The sequence below is a fragment of the Bufo gargarizans genome, chromosome 7, assembly GCF_014858855.1.
Source record: "Bufo gargarizans isolate SCDJY-AF-19 chromosome 7, ASM1485885v1, whole genome shotgun sequence".
NCBI lineage: Eukaryota > Metazoa > Chordata > Amphibia > Anura > Bufonidae > Bufo > Bufo gargarizans.
Window position 1 is genome coordinate 10,607,161 of NC_058086.1, and position 16,977 is coordinate 10,624,137.

General features: G+C 43.5%; 1 protein-coding gene across 1 annotated transcript in view; it reads right to left on the reverse strand.

Moving 5' to 3' along the window:
• The window catches only part of LOC122943640 (zinc finger CCCH domain-containing protein 7B-like), an 84,434-nt gene that overhangs the window by 30,870 nt on the left and 36,587 nt on the right, over positions 1-16,977 (reverse strand). Inside the window, exons 14-18 of the mRNA XM_044301532.1 lie at positions 16,591-16,752; positions 14,150-14,349; positions 13,135-13,235; positions 2,991-3,172; positions 2,919-2,943 (exon numbers count right to left, since the gene is read on the reverse strand). Of these exons, the coding sequence (XP_044157467.1) occupies positions 2,919-2,943; positions 2,991-3,172; positions 13,135-13,235; positions 14,150-14,349; positions 16,591-16,752 (670 nt within the window). The remainder of the gene's footprint in view (positions 1-2,918; positions 2,944-2,990; positions 3,173-13,134; positions 13,236-14,149; positions 14,350-16,590; positions 16,753-16,977) is intronic.

The following is a 16,977-nucleotide window of genomic DNA, read 5'->3' on the forward strand; positions in this document are numbered from 1 at the left end:
TGCAAGGGTTTCCCTTCATCTCACATCGCACCCCAGAATTGAGATCGTGGGGTGTCTGTCAGTACAGACAAGCCAGGGACTAGTGAAGGCCACAGGCCTTCCACTAGCATGTCCCAGCAGGCCGAGCCATTTTAGCACAGCCTGCTGGTAAATGTCAGTATAGAACTGACATTAAGGGTCCATTCACACGTCTGCAAGTGTTTTGCGGTCCGCACATTTGCGGCATTTTAATAGAAATGCCTTTTCTTGTCAGTGTCTGCGGACAAGAATAGGACATGTTCTATTTTTTGCGGAACGAAAGTGAGGATGTGGACAGCACACTGTGTGCTGTCTAGATCTTTTCCAGCCCATTGAAAACGAATGGGTCTGGATTTGTTCCGCAATGTTGCGGAACGGATCTGGACCCATTTTTCAGACATGTGAATGGACCCTTAAATACACTGCACTACAGGAATACTGCAAAGCATTTTAGAAGTGATCAAAAGATACTCTATTACATTTCCCTTGTGGGACTATTAAATGTAAAAAGGTAAAAAAAAAAAAGGTTATAAAAAAAATATAATAATAATATCCAAAGTTAAAAAATACCTTTTTTTTCTCCCCCAATGAAAAAAAAAACTGCAGAAATAAGATGTCCACATATTTGGTATTGCTGCATCAATAACGAGCCATACTAGACAATTATATAATTTGTCCCATAAAAAAAATTGCAGAATTGCTGATTTTTGATAATTTGCCCCCAAAAGATGGATCAAAACGTATTATGCACCCCAAAATGGTACCAATGAAAACAACAAATTGTCCCGCAAGAGTCAAGCTCTCACACAGCTACGTAGAAAGAAAAAGAAAAAAGTTGTGTGTTGGGATGTGGCGATGCAACATTTTTTTTTAATGTTTATTGTCCAAAAGTAGTAAAAAATAAAAAAAAGACTGCATTTTTCACTTTATAAGACTCACTTGGGAGCGCTTCTCAAAGCGAATAATGCAAGTTTTACATTGCTGACACATCACCGGCCGCTATGCTGCACAGCGCGACCTGCGATGTATCAGAGCTCTATCACGCGAGGTGGGAGGAGGGGCTGGAGGCCGGCAACTGTTGCATTTGCGGCGGGGCCCGATGCAGTCACTCTAGTCCATTACACCGGGCCCCGCTCACAGCAGTCTTCATATGTAAAGTCTAGTCATGTTATGTATAATCCTTAACCAGTGGCTCTGCTTTGTTAAGCTACGGTAATCGTCTGTAGTAGTACTCCCCAGCAAACTAGCAGGCAGGCCGGCAGCGTAACGTCCCTCATTCAGTCATGCTCGTCCCACTTCATTAATTAAGCTTGCAGAGCAGGAGCGTGACTGAGTGAGTGATGTTATGCTGCCGCCCTGCTAGTTTGATAATGGGTACTACTACAGACGATTACCGTACCGTATGGGAGTCAGAAGATCGGCAAGCGGTGTGTGCGCAGACTGCCCGCCCTGCTCTCTCACTATGATAGTAGATAGTGAAAGAATGCAGCAGAGCAGGCGGCTTGCGATGTCTCACACTGGCTGCTCAAACCGCAGGCCCATCCTCTATCATACTGTATGAAGTGTCAGCGCAGCCAGGGCCACCACTAGGGCAGTTACTATACTACTATACTGTCAGTGACCTGGCTGGAGGAAGCAAGGGCCGGCTCCCAGCTACCACCACCGCTGTTATCAGGTGCTGGACTGCATTTAATTTTACTTATGTGAAAGGGACAGTCCCCTCACTGGTCCTCCTACTCCAAACAGCAGCAATTAGGTAACTTAATGTGCCCCTGCACATCTTGTATCCGCCTATTGTTCCAGCCCCACACAGACCTCTGCCCACTGACTGACTATCTCACTTATACTGTATTACTTTATACAAAGCTCCTAAGTTACATGACTAGACTATACATATGAAGACTGCTGTGAGCAGGGCCCAGTGTAATGGGACAGGAAAGGAAAAATCAGGTGGTCTCTACGACCTTAGCGTGTTTTTGCAACCTCACCGGCAGTACGTTAAAACTAATCTTTATTATTTTTACTACTAAAAAAAACATAAGTCTAGGGATCAAACAATTAAAACTATCAGGAACCGGTCATGAACGGGATATCAGTCTTTGTGGCTACGATGTACTTCACTTCTTACACTAATGTGACCCTAAAAAGGGTTTGGATCGCACACTTAATGCCAACATGTGTCAGTTCAGAATCCCTACACAACCTTCCTGCCTAAAAACTGAAGCCTGCTTCCCTAAATGTTTCGCCGAGCGATTCGGCGTCTTCAGGGAGTCACCATTTACACAGGGACATGAGAAGACACAAAGGGGGACCAGCATAAGATGCTATATATGTGTCATCCACAGCTCTCCCCCCCCCCCCCCCATCAGTGTCATCCACAGCTCTCCCCCCCATCAGTGTCATCCACAGCTCTCCCTCCCTATCAGTGTCATCCACAGCTCTCCCCCCCTATCAGTGTCATCCACAGCTCCCCCCCCATCCCTATTAGTGTCATCCACAGCTCCCCCCATCAGTGTCATCCACAGCTCTCCCCCCCCCCATCAGTGTCATCCACAGCTCTCCCCCCCCCCCCCCATCAGTGTCATCCACAGCTCTCCCCCCCCCATCAGTGTCATCCACAGCTCCCCCCCATCCCCATCAGTGTCATCCACAGCTCCCCCCCCATCCCCATCAGTGTCATCCACAGCTCTCCCCCCCCTATCAGTGTCATCCACAGCTCCCCCCCCTATCAGTGTCATCCACAGCTCCCCCCCCTATCAGTGTCATCCACAGCTCCCCCCCCTATCAGTGTCATCCACAGCTCCCCCCCCCTATCAGTGTCATCCACAGCTCCCCCCTACAAAAATAAAAATGTAAAAACCACATCCACACTGCATTTTCTGGTGCAGTTTTGACCATACCTTAACTGCTGCATGTGAAGATACTCTAACAAAATTGATTTTTAAGCAAAAGACCTCTTAATCACTAAGTACCTGATTGTCTTTGCAGCATCCAAACACACAACTCAACATGGCTATGTGCAAAATTGCAAGCATCTTCCTGATGACAGCCATAACGGGCCTCATGACGGCATATATCCATCTGGAAGCGAGAATGATTTGGCCGAATTTTGCAATATCTGACTGTGCTGGAGTTTAGCACATGGACAAGACACCTGTAAAGGGAAAGTAGACTGGATGAAACACGGCATTCTGGTTTTCCAGGTTCTGTAACCATGTCTGCCTAGACAAGAATGAGTCATTTCCACTTAGCTTACTTTAGACCCTACACCAAAATTCTGGCAGCGGCCACGTGGTGTCCACCCTCCATTGTTTTCAATGAGAGGCAGAGCTGCAGTTCAGTTGATCATTGCTCATTCAGCCCCTAGAACATTTACAATGTTAAACGACTGGCAGATTTCTGATTAGACAAGGGACTAATATTAATCTTTCAGAAAATAAATGATTTATCGCTCATCGTTCAATCATTGCAATATATTACATGTGTCACTAAAATACTGTATATGGCAGGCAGCACTTAATACTGAGGGTGCTACAACAATCATACTGCAGAGCGCCACATCCGAAAATACTAAAGATTACATGAAAAAAATAAAAATTACAATCTTTTATTGGTACCAAGAAGCAGTAAAAGTTAAAAACAATTAAAACAGTACATACATCTGACAGATGAAAGCCAAAATAAGCCCACAACCAACATCCAACAAACACCCAACACAATAAAATCACATACTGTGTCCACATTATAAAAAATAAAATTATACAGTGGATATAAAAAGTCTACACTTCCATGTTAAAATGTCAGGTTTCTGGGATAAAAAAAAAAAAAAAAAAAAAAAGGAGAAAGATGAATCATTTCCGAATAGGAATATCTGGCAAGTACTGGCTGTGTGGTACATGTGACAATCTCCCACATTCTTCATATGTCTGGGCTATGGGGTAGAGTTGCAAGACGAAAGCCTTTTCTTACGAAGAAAAACATCCAAGCCAGGCTACATTTTGCAAAATCACATCTGAAGTCTCCCAAAAGCATGTGGGAGAAGATGTTATGGTCTGATGAAACCAAGGTTAAACTTTTTGGCCATAATTCCAAAAGATATATGTTTGGCGCAAAAACAACACTGCACATCACCAAAAGAACACCATCCCCACAGTGAAGCATGGTGGTGGGAATTATGAACAGTTCCAAATACCAGTCAATATTGGCACAAAACCTTCAGGCTTCTGCTAGAAAGCTGAACATGAAGAGGAACTTCATCTTTCAGCATGACAACGACCCAAAGCATACATCCAAATCAACAAAGGAATGGCTTCACCAGAAGATTAAAGTTTTGGAATGGCCCAGCCAGAGCCCAGACCTGAATCCGATTTAAAATCTGTGGGGTGATCTGAAGAGGGCTGTGCACAGGAGATGCGCTCGCAATCTGACAGATTTGGAGTGTTTTTTTGCAAAGAAGAGTGGGCAAATCTTGCAAAGTCAAAATGTGCCATGCTGATAGACTCCTACCCAAAAAGACTGAGTTCTGTAATATAATCAAAAGGCGCTTCAACAAAGTATTAGTTTAAGGGTCCATTCACACGTCCGCAATTTCGTTCCGCAAAAATAGAACATGTCCTATTCTTGTCTGCAATAGCGGACAAGAATAGGCATATTCTATTAGTGCCGGCAATGTGCGGTCCGCAAAATGCAGAAACGCACATTGCCGCTGTCAGTGTTTTGCGGATTCGCAAAACACACACGGATGTGTGAATGGACCCTAAGGGTCTGCACACTTATGCAACCACATTTTATTTTTATATTTTTTTCTTCCCTCCACTTAAAAAGATTTCAATTTTTTTTTCAATTGAGTTGTACAGTTTATAGGTCATATTAAAAGGTGGAAAAAGTTCTGAAATGATTTATCTTTGTCTCAGCACAGAAACCTGACATTTTAACAGGGGTGTGTAGACTTTTTATATCCACTGTATATGTGACAATACAAGACAAAGAAAACAAAACCTCAATGAAACAAGTGACTATCCCCAAAATATAGCTAGTAGATTAAGTCAAAACAATGGGGGAGTGACAAGGGCCCCACACTTATTGCCATTCAACTCCGACTCCCTCAGGGGTCAATAATATGCAACTACTTCTCAAATGCGAATGATTATATGAAAATTCTAAATATAGTTGCTTTGTCTAATAGGCCCTTTATGACTGTGTTTAGACAAAAGATAGAAGATAAACTATCCTATAAAACGCTGAATTCTAATTCTAACCGTGGAGACTTGAGTAATGACTAATCAGAACAGTTTATCTCTGCATGACCCCCGCAATCATATGCTGTATACTGCTGAGGTCAGCAATTGGCTGCAGCGGTGTCTGAGGTATACAGTCACGATATTGCTCCAGCCACAAAGATAATGTCTTGGCTGTGGCAGAAGAAGTGATTGGGAGTAGTGGCGCGAGAAATAGGCGAGTATGCATTTTACGTTATCACTAAGAAAATGTGGATGTGTTCATATATTAACATGGTTAATATAATCACAATTAGGCCTCATGCACACGACAGTGCTGTTTTTTGCGGTCTGCAATACAAATGCCTATTCTTGTCCGCAAAGCCCGGACAAGAATAGGACATGTTATATTTTTTTTAGCGGGGCCGCGGAACGGAGCCACGGATGCAGACAGCACAGGAGTGCTGTCCGCATCTTTTGCGGCCCCATTGAAATGAATGGGTCCGCATCCGAGCTGCCAAAACGGTGGCTCGGATGTGGACCCAAACAACGATCGTGTGCATGAGGCCTTAGTCTCAAATAAAATAAGAGCCATCCTCCCCCCTCCACTGAAATATCACTGACAGCACTAACTACAGCAGAACCATGGAAACACAGGCCAATTCTATCTTGCCCTGTTACAGAAAGGAGATACAAGTAAAAATGACTGATAGATGTGAACTATAGATAAGCAGAAGACAGTCGGCATCTCCTCAGAGTACCAACGTCTGGTCATATCACCCAGGGACAACCAACAGCCCTGTATATATAAACACACCACTAGTCCACACTCTAGTAATATAGCCAAGTCTTCACAGGGAATATGGTCTGCATATACATACCGTATATAAATATCTAATAGGTCTCAGTGTTCTCTATACACGTCACCAACTGTATTATAAGTGGGCACATCAGGAGATCCAAAATAATAAAGCTCAAAAGAGCTTAGAAGGAAGAATCGGAAGGCACAAAGAAAACCAGAGATTGCTACAGTATGTTCTCCTGATAATGCCCACTAATATTGAGAGTATAACACAGTAAAAGGGGTTGTCCCATGAAAAATATTCAACTTTTTTCGAAAAAGCTCCTGGAGCTGTATTCTTTTATAATTGCATGCAATTCATAATTTAGCATAGCCACTGAGTTATTCATCAAAATGTAGCTGTATTGCGCCACCTGCTGTTTGTTTGTTCTTATTTCTTTGTCCTGCTCACCGAGATGGCCGCACATGCTCAGATTCATCCTGCAACTGCCTCCCGAGTGGTGATAGGGAGTTGCAACAGAAAGGAGACTCCCCTTGAGCTTTCCGCTTGATATAACTCTAGCAGAGCAATGAATGTGGAGATCTCTCGATCCATGTGAGGTACAGGGCTGGATCTAGCTTTGGTAGGATCTATTCACGGATCCGCAATACACCCGGCCGGCATCCCCATAGAACTGTCTATTCTTGTCCACAATTGAGGACAAGAATAGAACATGTTCCATTTTTTTCGGGAGCCTTAGACTGGAAGATGGGGCCTGCGCTCCGGAAATGCGGATGTGGACAGCACACTGTGTGCTGTCCGCATCTCTTCCGGCCCCATAGAGAATCAATGGGTCCGGATTCGTTCCATAAACGCTGTGGAACGGATTCAGACCCATTCTACCGACGTGTGAATGGACCCTTAAAGTGGTTTTCTAGGATTTTGATACTGATGACCTATCTTCAGGATATCCTTGGTCATCAGTATCTGATTGATGGGAGTTTGACACTCGGGACCCCTCCCCCCCTCCATTTTGCTGTTTGAGAAGGCACCATCACTCATGTGAGCGCCACGGCCTTCTCCGCACTTACCAACCAGAGCTGTACATTGTATAGCTGTTGTGCTTGGTATCGTTGGTATTGTGCTCAGGCCCATAAAAGTAAATGGGGCTAAGCTGTAATACCAAGTACAGCCGCTATACAATGTACGGCTCTGCGCTTGGTAAGCACAGAAAAGGCCATGGCCCTCACATGAGTGCTAGTGCATTCTCAAACATCAGATTGGGGGGGGGGGGGGGGGGGTTGGACCCCCTCCAATCAGATAAGAAGTCTAATGAGACATTATAACACAGCACCACATTTATCTATGGGACATTGTTCCTATTATACCCATGACTATTTTTTTACCATTTATTTCTGGAACTGTATTATACCGTTCTGTTTGTATACCCACTGCTGCCAAAACATGACCTAGGATAATTACAGGGTCTGGCTCCATGGAATAGCTCTTTTCAGGTCAGTTTACCTACAAAGGGCCGATGTAGGAACATTTATTTAGGGATAGTTTAGGGATAGCATCATCCCCCATGTTAAATTACAGACATCCTTAGACCCTTGCAATACCACTACGTTTTTACACCCCGACATTGTATCCCTTAGATACCTGGAGACATCTTAGGTGGTAAGTCTGCATTGTACTGTATATATAGTTGCTTTATGCACGATCTTATGCTGGCAGACTTAGACATTTACATACTGGTCTACTGTTACCAGTGTGTCAGACCCCAGTCCAGAAAAGTGATAGCCTGGACCTGTGGCTAGTGTTTGAGTGCTGTTTCGGACTGAATTTTTAAAGATTAAAAGTTATGTTTTACAATATTACTCACTTGGGTCTATAACTCTTATGTTACTGTGGCCCCAAAAAAGACCTTACTGCTCAATTGACATATTTTATAATCTTAATATTTATGTGATGGTCACAAAGAAAAAAAAAGGTATGAATATTTTTTGCGCCATAGACATTATTGTACTCCTGATGAATTATTCTATATTCTGCAGGGTACTCTAACAATCCACTGTCTTTGGGCTTAAAGCTAGCCATTTAAAACATTCAACAGCTCTCTCTCTCTCGTCTCCGTCCCAGCTTCCCAGAATCAGTATCTGAGGAAAGGGATTTAGGGGTCATTATTTCAGAAGACTTAAAGGTAGGCAGACAATGTCATAGAGCAGCAGGAAATGCTAGCAGAATGCTTGGGTGTATAGGGAGAGGCATTACCAGTAGAGAGAGGGAGGTGCTCATGCCGCTCTACAGAGCACTAGTAGAGACCTTATTTGGAGTATTGTGCGCAGTACTGGAGACCATATCTCCAGAAGGATATTGATACTTTGTAGAGAGTTCAGAGAAGAGCTACTAAACTGGTACATGGATTGCAGGATAAAACTTACCAGGAAAGATTAAAGGAACTTAACATGTATAGCTTGGAAGAAAGACGAGACAGAGGGGATATGATAGGAACTTTTAAATACATAAAGGGAATCAACAAGGTAAAAGAGGAGAGAATATTTAAAAGAAGGAAAACTGCTACAAGAGGACATAGTTTTAAATTAGAGGGGCAAAGGTTTAAAAGTATTATCAGGAAGTATTACTTTACTGAGAGAGTAGTGGATGCATGGAATAGCCTTCCTGCAGAAGTGGTAGCTGCAAATACAGTGAAGGAGTTTAAGCATGCATGGGATAGGCATAAGGCTATCCTTCATATAAGATAGGGCCAGGGGCTATCCATAGTATTCAGTATATTGGGCAGACTAGATGGGCCATATGGTTCTTATCTGCCGACACATTCTATGTTTCTACGTTTCCCTATGGACATACATGTTGAGCTCAGCTGAACAGATCTGTGTATGCTATGGTAAGAGTGGAGAAAGCCGCTGCCAGCCAATTCTTGTGGCAGCTTATCTCCCACGGACAACAAAAGGATTGGGTGGAAATATTAATTTCACCCAATCCTAGTCTCCCTCAACATCATCCTTCGGTGGAGAGTCGAAGTTACCCATACACAGTGTGTTGGATGAACGCGTATGTATGGTCAGTTTAAAGGGGGTTATCCCATCTTAGACAATGGGGGTATATCACTAGGATACGCCCCCCCATTGTAAGATAGGTGCGGGTCCCAGAGGTGGAGTCGAGGAGAGTTGTGGCTGGAGGACCCCGGGTTTCCCAAGGACCGTCCACCACCCACCTCTCCTATTGAAGTGAATGGGAACGCACCACACATGCACAGCCACTGCTCCCATTCATTTCTATGGGACCGACAGAAATAGCTGAGCCAGAGCTCGGCTATTTTCGGCGGCTCCATAGAAATGAATGGAGGGCGGCTGCGCATGCGCATTTCCCTGCTCCAGTCTCCTTGTAGGTGCGGGTCCCAGAGGTGGGACCTGCACCTATGAGACAATGGGGGCATATCCTAGCGATATGCTCCTATTGTCTAAGATAGGATAACCCCTTTAAATATGGTAGATTGGATTTTTGGCAAATTTAGGGGAAATGCGATTGACTGATGCACACTAGAACCAGGTAGGTTAGTCGGATACCAAATCTGGTAAATGGTACAATTATTCATGATGAAGGGGGTAATATATTTGCCTGTTGTACACTAGAGAAGGTTTTTAGGATACAGCATCTAGTGATAGTACTTAACTGTCGGGGGTACACTATAACATACAGTGTGAGCATGTGCATAGAGCGTGGGCATGTGCAGCTGGATGGAGCTTGCGACAACCACGTAACTGCTGCAAGGACCAAGGTCAGACTACCCAACCCCCAAAAACGTGTCCCCCACCAAAGAGAAGAAGGAGGAGATGCACCTCCCAAAGCAACACCCACACTGGACCAGGATTGGAGAGCTCACTCAAAATCCATGACGAAAGGCAAGTTCCCCAGAAAAAGCCTGGGAAGCCAGTGAAGGAGCACAACGAAGTGTGGCCTAGTCCCAGCAGAAGCCAAGGACTGGAGTAGAGGTGGTCAAAAATAAGGTATTCCTAGTGGGCTGATACCAAGGGATGCTCCAAAAGGTGGAAAACAAAAGAAAGAGCGTGCGGCCTATCCCTGGCAGAAGCTAGGGACTAGAGTAGATGAGTGGGGTGCTGGAGGGTGTCTGAGGTGGAAAAAAATAAAGAATAATTAAGGATAGAGGCCAGAGAGGGGTAGCAGGCACCTAGCAACTCCCCTGTAGGAGGAAAAGGATGCCCCAAGAGTCAAAGGAAAAGGCGGTAAACTGTGAAGCCTAACCACAGTAGAAGGCAGGGACTAGAGTGATGGAGAGGCTGAAGTGGGTGGAAGGAGCAGTGAGGCCTAGCCCTAGCAGAAGTCTGGGGAGCAAGGGAGACCTAAAGAGGCAAGTAAAAATACCCTGGGAGGGAAAGAAGGGGCCTGAAGTCCCTAAGCAAGGTAGGGATCATACTTGCCTTCAGGCGCCACAGGGTCAACCTTTCGGTAAACTCTGACCGGAGATTACCTGCACCCCACAATGGATGCAGTAATAGGAGACTAGATGAACGGCAAGACACCAAGGTGCCTGCACAGGATGCTACTAAAGTGCAGACCATTTGCCGCATGATAAAACCTTTAAAACAGCAGCAAGACCTGCAAAAGAAGGCAGGTCGTGTCTGCCTCTTATGGACACTAGACTAAAACAGATTAATCTAGCATCTGTGGAGAGGGTATAGCCCACCTGGGCGAGCCAACCTCTTTTTTGTTTCTAGCATCAGCTGGACATACAGTTGCAAGAAAAAGTATGTAAACCCTTTGGAATAATATGGATATCTGCACAAATTGGTCATAAAATGTGATCTGATCTTCATCTAAGTCACAACAATAGACAATCACAGTCTGCTTAAACTAATAATACACAAAGAATTAAATGTTACCATGTTTTTATTGAATTTATTTTACACTTTTAAATACCCTGCACATGTAGAGGCACTTATATTGTATTTACATTTAGTCAAATGACTACTAGTTGCCTGCTCTTGACATGCACATTGTGATTTCGTTAGTCTTAATTTACTTAAAATTTTACTTTTATTAGTTATTTACTTAATATATTATGAACTCTTATTCTAACCTGCTATGTTAAAACTTTCAACAGTCGACCCTTTGTGTGCTGTATTTCGATTAGTTTTCTTGTAGTGCTGGCTTGTATTAGAGTGGCAGCGTTTTGCAGGACTATATCTTTTCACTATATATCTCTGTATACACTCACTTGCTGTGTTCTAAATGCCTCCTTTTGCTTATTCACGGGCTCTACTTGATCTCTAATGGCGGCGCATTCACTTGCTGAGCTACGTGTCAGCTACTCGGTAGCCAGCACACTGATTCTAGGTCGGCTGTGATCTAAAACTTAATCACTGCCCCCCCCCCCCCCCCGACATGTTTCGCCATATACATGGCGTCTTCAGGGGATCGGGCAGTCTGCGCCGCCATTAGAGATCAAGTAGAGCCAGTGAATAAGCAAAAGGAGGCATTTAGAACACAGCAAGTGTAGCGATCCAACAGCTACCATTACAGCTACAAAGTAGAATGATATGTTACACGAATGTGTCAGCAGGTATAGATAAAGACTAGTTAGTAGGCAGTAAAGGAAGCAATAGCGCGATTATCATTGCTCAGTGAGTGTATACAGAGATATATAGTGAAATATAGATATATAGTGAAAAGATAGATAGTCCTGCAAAACGCTGCCACTCTAATACAAGCCAGCACTACAAGAAAACTAATAGAAATACAGCACACAAAGGGTCGACTGTTGAAAGTTTTAACATAGCAGGTTAGAATAAGAGTTCATAATATATTAAGTAAATAACTAATAAAAGTTCAATTTTAAGTAAATTAAGACTAACGAAATCACAATGTGCATGTCAAGAGCAGGCAACTAGTAGTCATTTGACTAAATGTAAATACAAATGTTTTTATTGAACACACCATCTAGACATTCACAGTGCAGGTGGAAAAAGTATGTGAACCCCTAGACCAGGGGTCAGCAACCTCCGGCACTCCAGCTGTGGCAAAATTACAATTCCCAGCATGCTCCATTCATTTCTGTGAGAGTTCTGAGAAGAGTAGAGGAAGTATGCATGCTGGGAGTTGTAGTTTTACAACATCTGGAGTGCCGGAGGTTGCCTACCCCTGTCCTAGACTAATGACATCTCCAAGAGCTAATTGGAGTGAGGTGTCAGCCAACTGGAGTCCAATCAATGAGATGAGATTGGAGGTGGAGGTGTTTACAGCTGCCCTGCCCTATAATAAAAAAATAAATAAAAAAAAAAAAAAAAAAAAAAAAAAAACACACACAACACACACCAGTTCTGGGTTTGCTTTTCACAAGAAGCATTGCCTGATGTGAATGATGCCTTGCACAAAAGAGTATCAGCTAAAGACTTACAAAAGTCTCTGGCATATGCTGACATCCCTGTTAGCGAATCTACGATACGTAAAACACTAAACAAGAATGGATTTCATAGGAGGATACCACAGAGGAAGCCACTGCTGTCCCAAAAAAAAACAAAAATAAAAAACATTGCTGCATGTTTACAGTTTGCACAAGAGCACCTGAATGTTCCACAGCAGTACTGGCAAAATATTCTGTGGACAGATGAAACCAAAGTTGGTTATGTGTGGAGAAAAAGAGGCACAGCACACCAACATCAAAACCTCATCCCAACTATGAAGTATGGTGGTGGGGGCATCATGGTTTGGGGCTGCTTTGCTGCGTCAGGGCCTGGACGGATTGCTATCATCGAAGGAAAAATGAATTCCCAAGTTTATCAAGACATTTTGCAGGAGAACTTAAGGCCATCTGTCCACCAGCTGACGCTCAACAGAAGATGGGTGTAACCAACACTGGTATATTATTAGGCTGAATAATTGTCACAGAATCAATAGGGGGCAGTAGGAGCCTTGTAGGATTTAAGAGGCAAGTATTGTGCAACTAAAATTTTATGAAATTTCCTAAAGTAAACAAAATGAAAAAAATGCAGCAGCTCTTTGCGAGCATCAAGATATGCATGAGCACTAAATGCACTGAGTAGACAATTTTATAGCGGAGTAGATATTAAACTTACTTGTGGTCAGCGAAGCTGTGCTGATGACTTGGGTTTGTGCAGACATCAAAGTTCTCTGGATTTCTTTTGCTGATGATCTGTGGTTTGCTGTCAAAACAAGCCTGCAAAAGCAGAATGTGATAAGTCATTAATAAACCATGCTCTGCATTAGAAGCATCCCTTTATAAAAAAACATTTTGCGATGGTGTCAATTATGGCATGTTTGAAGGAAAAGCCAATAGGCCCCAAAGACGGCGCTTCTCAGGCATGTCATGTTTAATGAAGCTGATCTGTCAGGGACATTATTCACTATAAAGATGTGTAAATGCTGCCTGGTCATGTAGAGGAAATCTGTTATTCTTACTTTTCCTGTTCACACACAGTGATTGACAACTTTCTTGTACAGGTACATATACAGGAAAGCCAAAAAAAGAGTTACAGCAGCACCTCCAAACAAAGTGAAATGAATGTACAGGTGCATGCTATCACACACACTGCCCCATTTGCAAAGACATAGGCAAGCAATGAAAACGCTATACTGAATTGCATTAATGCGAAACTTACTGTACAAGAATATCTAAGACACTTTGCACACATTTTTTAATTAAACATTGTGTGGGCCCATCTACCAACGACAAGATGGAAACCTATACTGTCAGGGCCTAGGCCCACAAAATGAATGTAAAGCAATGCAGGATTCAGATATACTATGCTCTCATTTAAAGCCTTGGACAGATAAGTAAGAGTGCACGGCATGTGCGGGGTCTTAACCTTGTACCCACACAATTCTGATAAAAAAAAATATAAATAAAAAAAATTCACCTACAGCAAATATAGCAGCAATGGAATTCAGAATCATGCACAGTCTTTGCACACGGATTAGTGTGTTTATAATGGAAAGCAATAATTGCAAGCCAAATATGAGCAAATGTTACTGTGTGATCATTCAGCCAGAAACCATGGTGCTTTAATAGGGTAAAACGTCACCTTGCAATGACCACATATAATACCTTCAAACACTGGATTAATACTCCACCTGGCATAAAAAGGTGAAGATACCCTTTTGCTCATGCAATAATCGGGAAACATTTCCTGGCTTTATCAATCCTGGCAGCTGGAAAAGCTGATCTCGATGCAGGGCTCCCTTTCGCTCCTCATTCCACACGTCAATCTCCTCCTGATAATACGCGAAAGTGCAGTTATCGCCATATTTGCAGTCCTGTCGACTCTGGATGTCTGCAGCAAATTAAGAATTAACCACTTAATATTAGGGGTGCACCGAAATGAAAATTCTGGTCCGAAACCGAAAATTCAGGATACCCCTTGACCGAAACTGCCTTTTTGCCCAAATACTTTTAAAAGACCCCCCACCCCATAACAGTGCCATCCACAGACCCCCCCCACCTCATAACAGTGCCATCCACAGACCCCCCCCCACCCCATAACAGTGCCATCCACAGACCCCCCCACCTCATAACAGTGCCATCCACAGACCCCCACCCACCCCATAACAGTGCCATCCACAGACCCCCACCCACCCCATAACAGTGCCATCCACAGACCCCCACCCACCCCATAACAGTGCCATCCACAGACCCCCACCCACCCCATAACAGTGCCATCCACAGACCCCCCCCATTGTACAATTAATAGAAAATAGCGGGGAGGGACTGGGAGGAGGAGCTGGGGGCCGGTGCGTTCACTGTGCTCCGGCCCCCAGCTCCAGTAGTTATAAAATGTTGTACAATTAATAAGCATTCTATTCATGAGGCCCCCCTCTGCAGTATTACATTCAATACAGCCACATCCTACTCACAGGGCTGTGCTGGCCGGCCGGGCAGACGAGCGGCAGCGTCACAACTGACGTCATGTGCCCGGCCTACTTTCTGAATGAAGGAGGCGGCGCAGGCATGTGACGTCAGTCGTGACGCTGCCGCTCGTCTGCCCGGCCGGCCACAGCCCTGTGAGTAGGATGTGGCTGTATTGAATGTAATACTGCAGAGGGGGCCTCATGAATAGAATGCTTATTAATTGTACAACATTTTATAACTACTGGAGCTGGGGGCCGGAGCACAGTGAACGCACCGGCCCCCAGCTCCTCCTCCCAGTCCCTCCCCGCTATTTCCGGCCGATATGTAAAAATATCGGCAGAAACAGATTAGGTGCATTTTCGGCCGATATTTCGGTGCACCCCTACTTAATATGTATGAAAATGTTATCTGGCATGATCCCCTTTGCAGACAATTTGCACTAATGTCAATATACTACTTGTACATACAAAGGCTAACACTTAAGAATTGGTCAAGTCCATCCAATCAGAAGAATATTCATGAATGTGAAGTCATTTATTTGCAGAGGATAGTGCCTAATCATTGTATAATGAAACAATTTTCTAATATACTTTCTGGATTAATTGTAGTTTTAAAGATCTTTTCTAGCTGTCATTTAATAGGAAGTTGATTTTTTCAATTTCCAGAGGTTAAAAATATTTCCAGCTCACATGATGGGACAGATGCAAGGAGCCTAGCGCACCTTCTTCCATCACAAGGACAGATTCTTATTCTCTGCAAATAAACAATGAACATTCCAAATGAATGACTGCAAGCAGAGATCTTGCAAGCCATTAGGAATTGATACTGAAGACCTCTTCACTGTACACTGAATAACCTTTATTTCCTGAAACTGCAATAACCCCTTCAATGTGTTACTGTTCTGATCATAGCAAAAGTCATGGCAATGTATTTTGCACTGCTGCAACATTCCACACTGGAGATTACTGGATAACTGCAGTTAGATGTCACAGCCTACAAGAAACTGTTATAAGGCCGAATGCACACGGCCGTGAGCGGTCCGTGGTAACACGGGCTGGATTCCTGCTGAGAGCAGGAGCGCACGGCGTCATTGGTTGCTATGACGCCGTGCGCTTCCTGCTGCCGCCACAGTACAGTAAACACGGCCGTGTGCATTCGGCCTAATGTGTATGTCTTCTTTAAAGGGGTTGCTTGGGATTTGAAGAAATTTGTCTTAGAGAAGGAAATGGTACAAAATAAATGCCTAACCATTACCCACTAAATCCCCCACTGCAACTCACTGGTCTTGCATCAATGACGTGCATGTGACCTGAGGTAAGTAACTGGCTGCAAAGGTTACGTGAATTAGGTTTATGATGTCATTCCTTCAGAAACAGAGGCCAGAACAGCAAAAGATTTAAAAAGAGAGATAGAGAGATCTATATCTATCTATCTATCTTATACCATTACCTTGTCTTAGGCAATTTTTTTTAAATCCCAGACATTCCCTTTAAAAAAGCAGATTCCTGTCTGTTTTGGTGGCAAGCATGTGAATTTCTGCAAGTCCCATACATATATGTGGGACAGTCGTAGACATTTCAGCAACAGTTACCATGTGTTGATATACCCTTACTGGCCTTTGAAGGTACCCTACTTGGGACTGAAAAGAAAATGCTCTTTTTCCAACCTTTGCACAGCATGTAAGGACCAGAAAAATTGACTTTCATAGGCCGTGGCCGAATCTTTAGCCACGCTTTGTTTTCAGAGTTCTTCATTCGTGCTAATAAAATGTCTTTTTTGCATTTGTGCTCTAATTTCTCTCTGTAGGCGAAGTCCAGAGCCTTGGGACCTGCAATAGAAAAAGAACCATGAAGGATATAAGTCAGGACACTGTATAGGCACCATAACCATCTAAAATTATATTGTAGCAAATGTTACCAGGAATATGGAAAACACAATAGAAGATTTAGGATGTGCAACAGAATCTTTCCAGACAAACTGGAACTAGTTTGAAAAAAAAAAATGAAAAACCTACTATCGATTTAGCGTACAGGGCAGCAGGGGCCAAATTAAG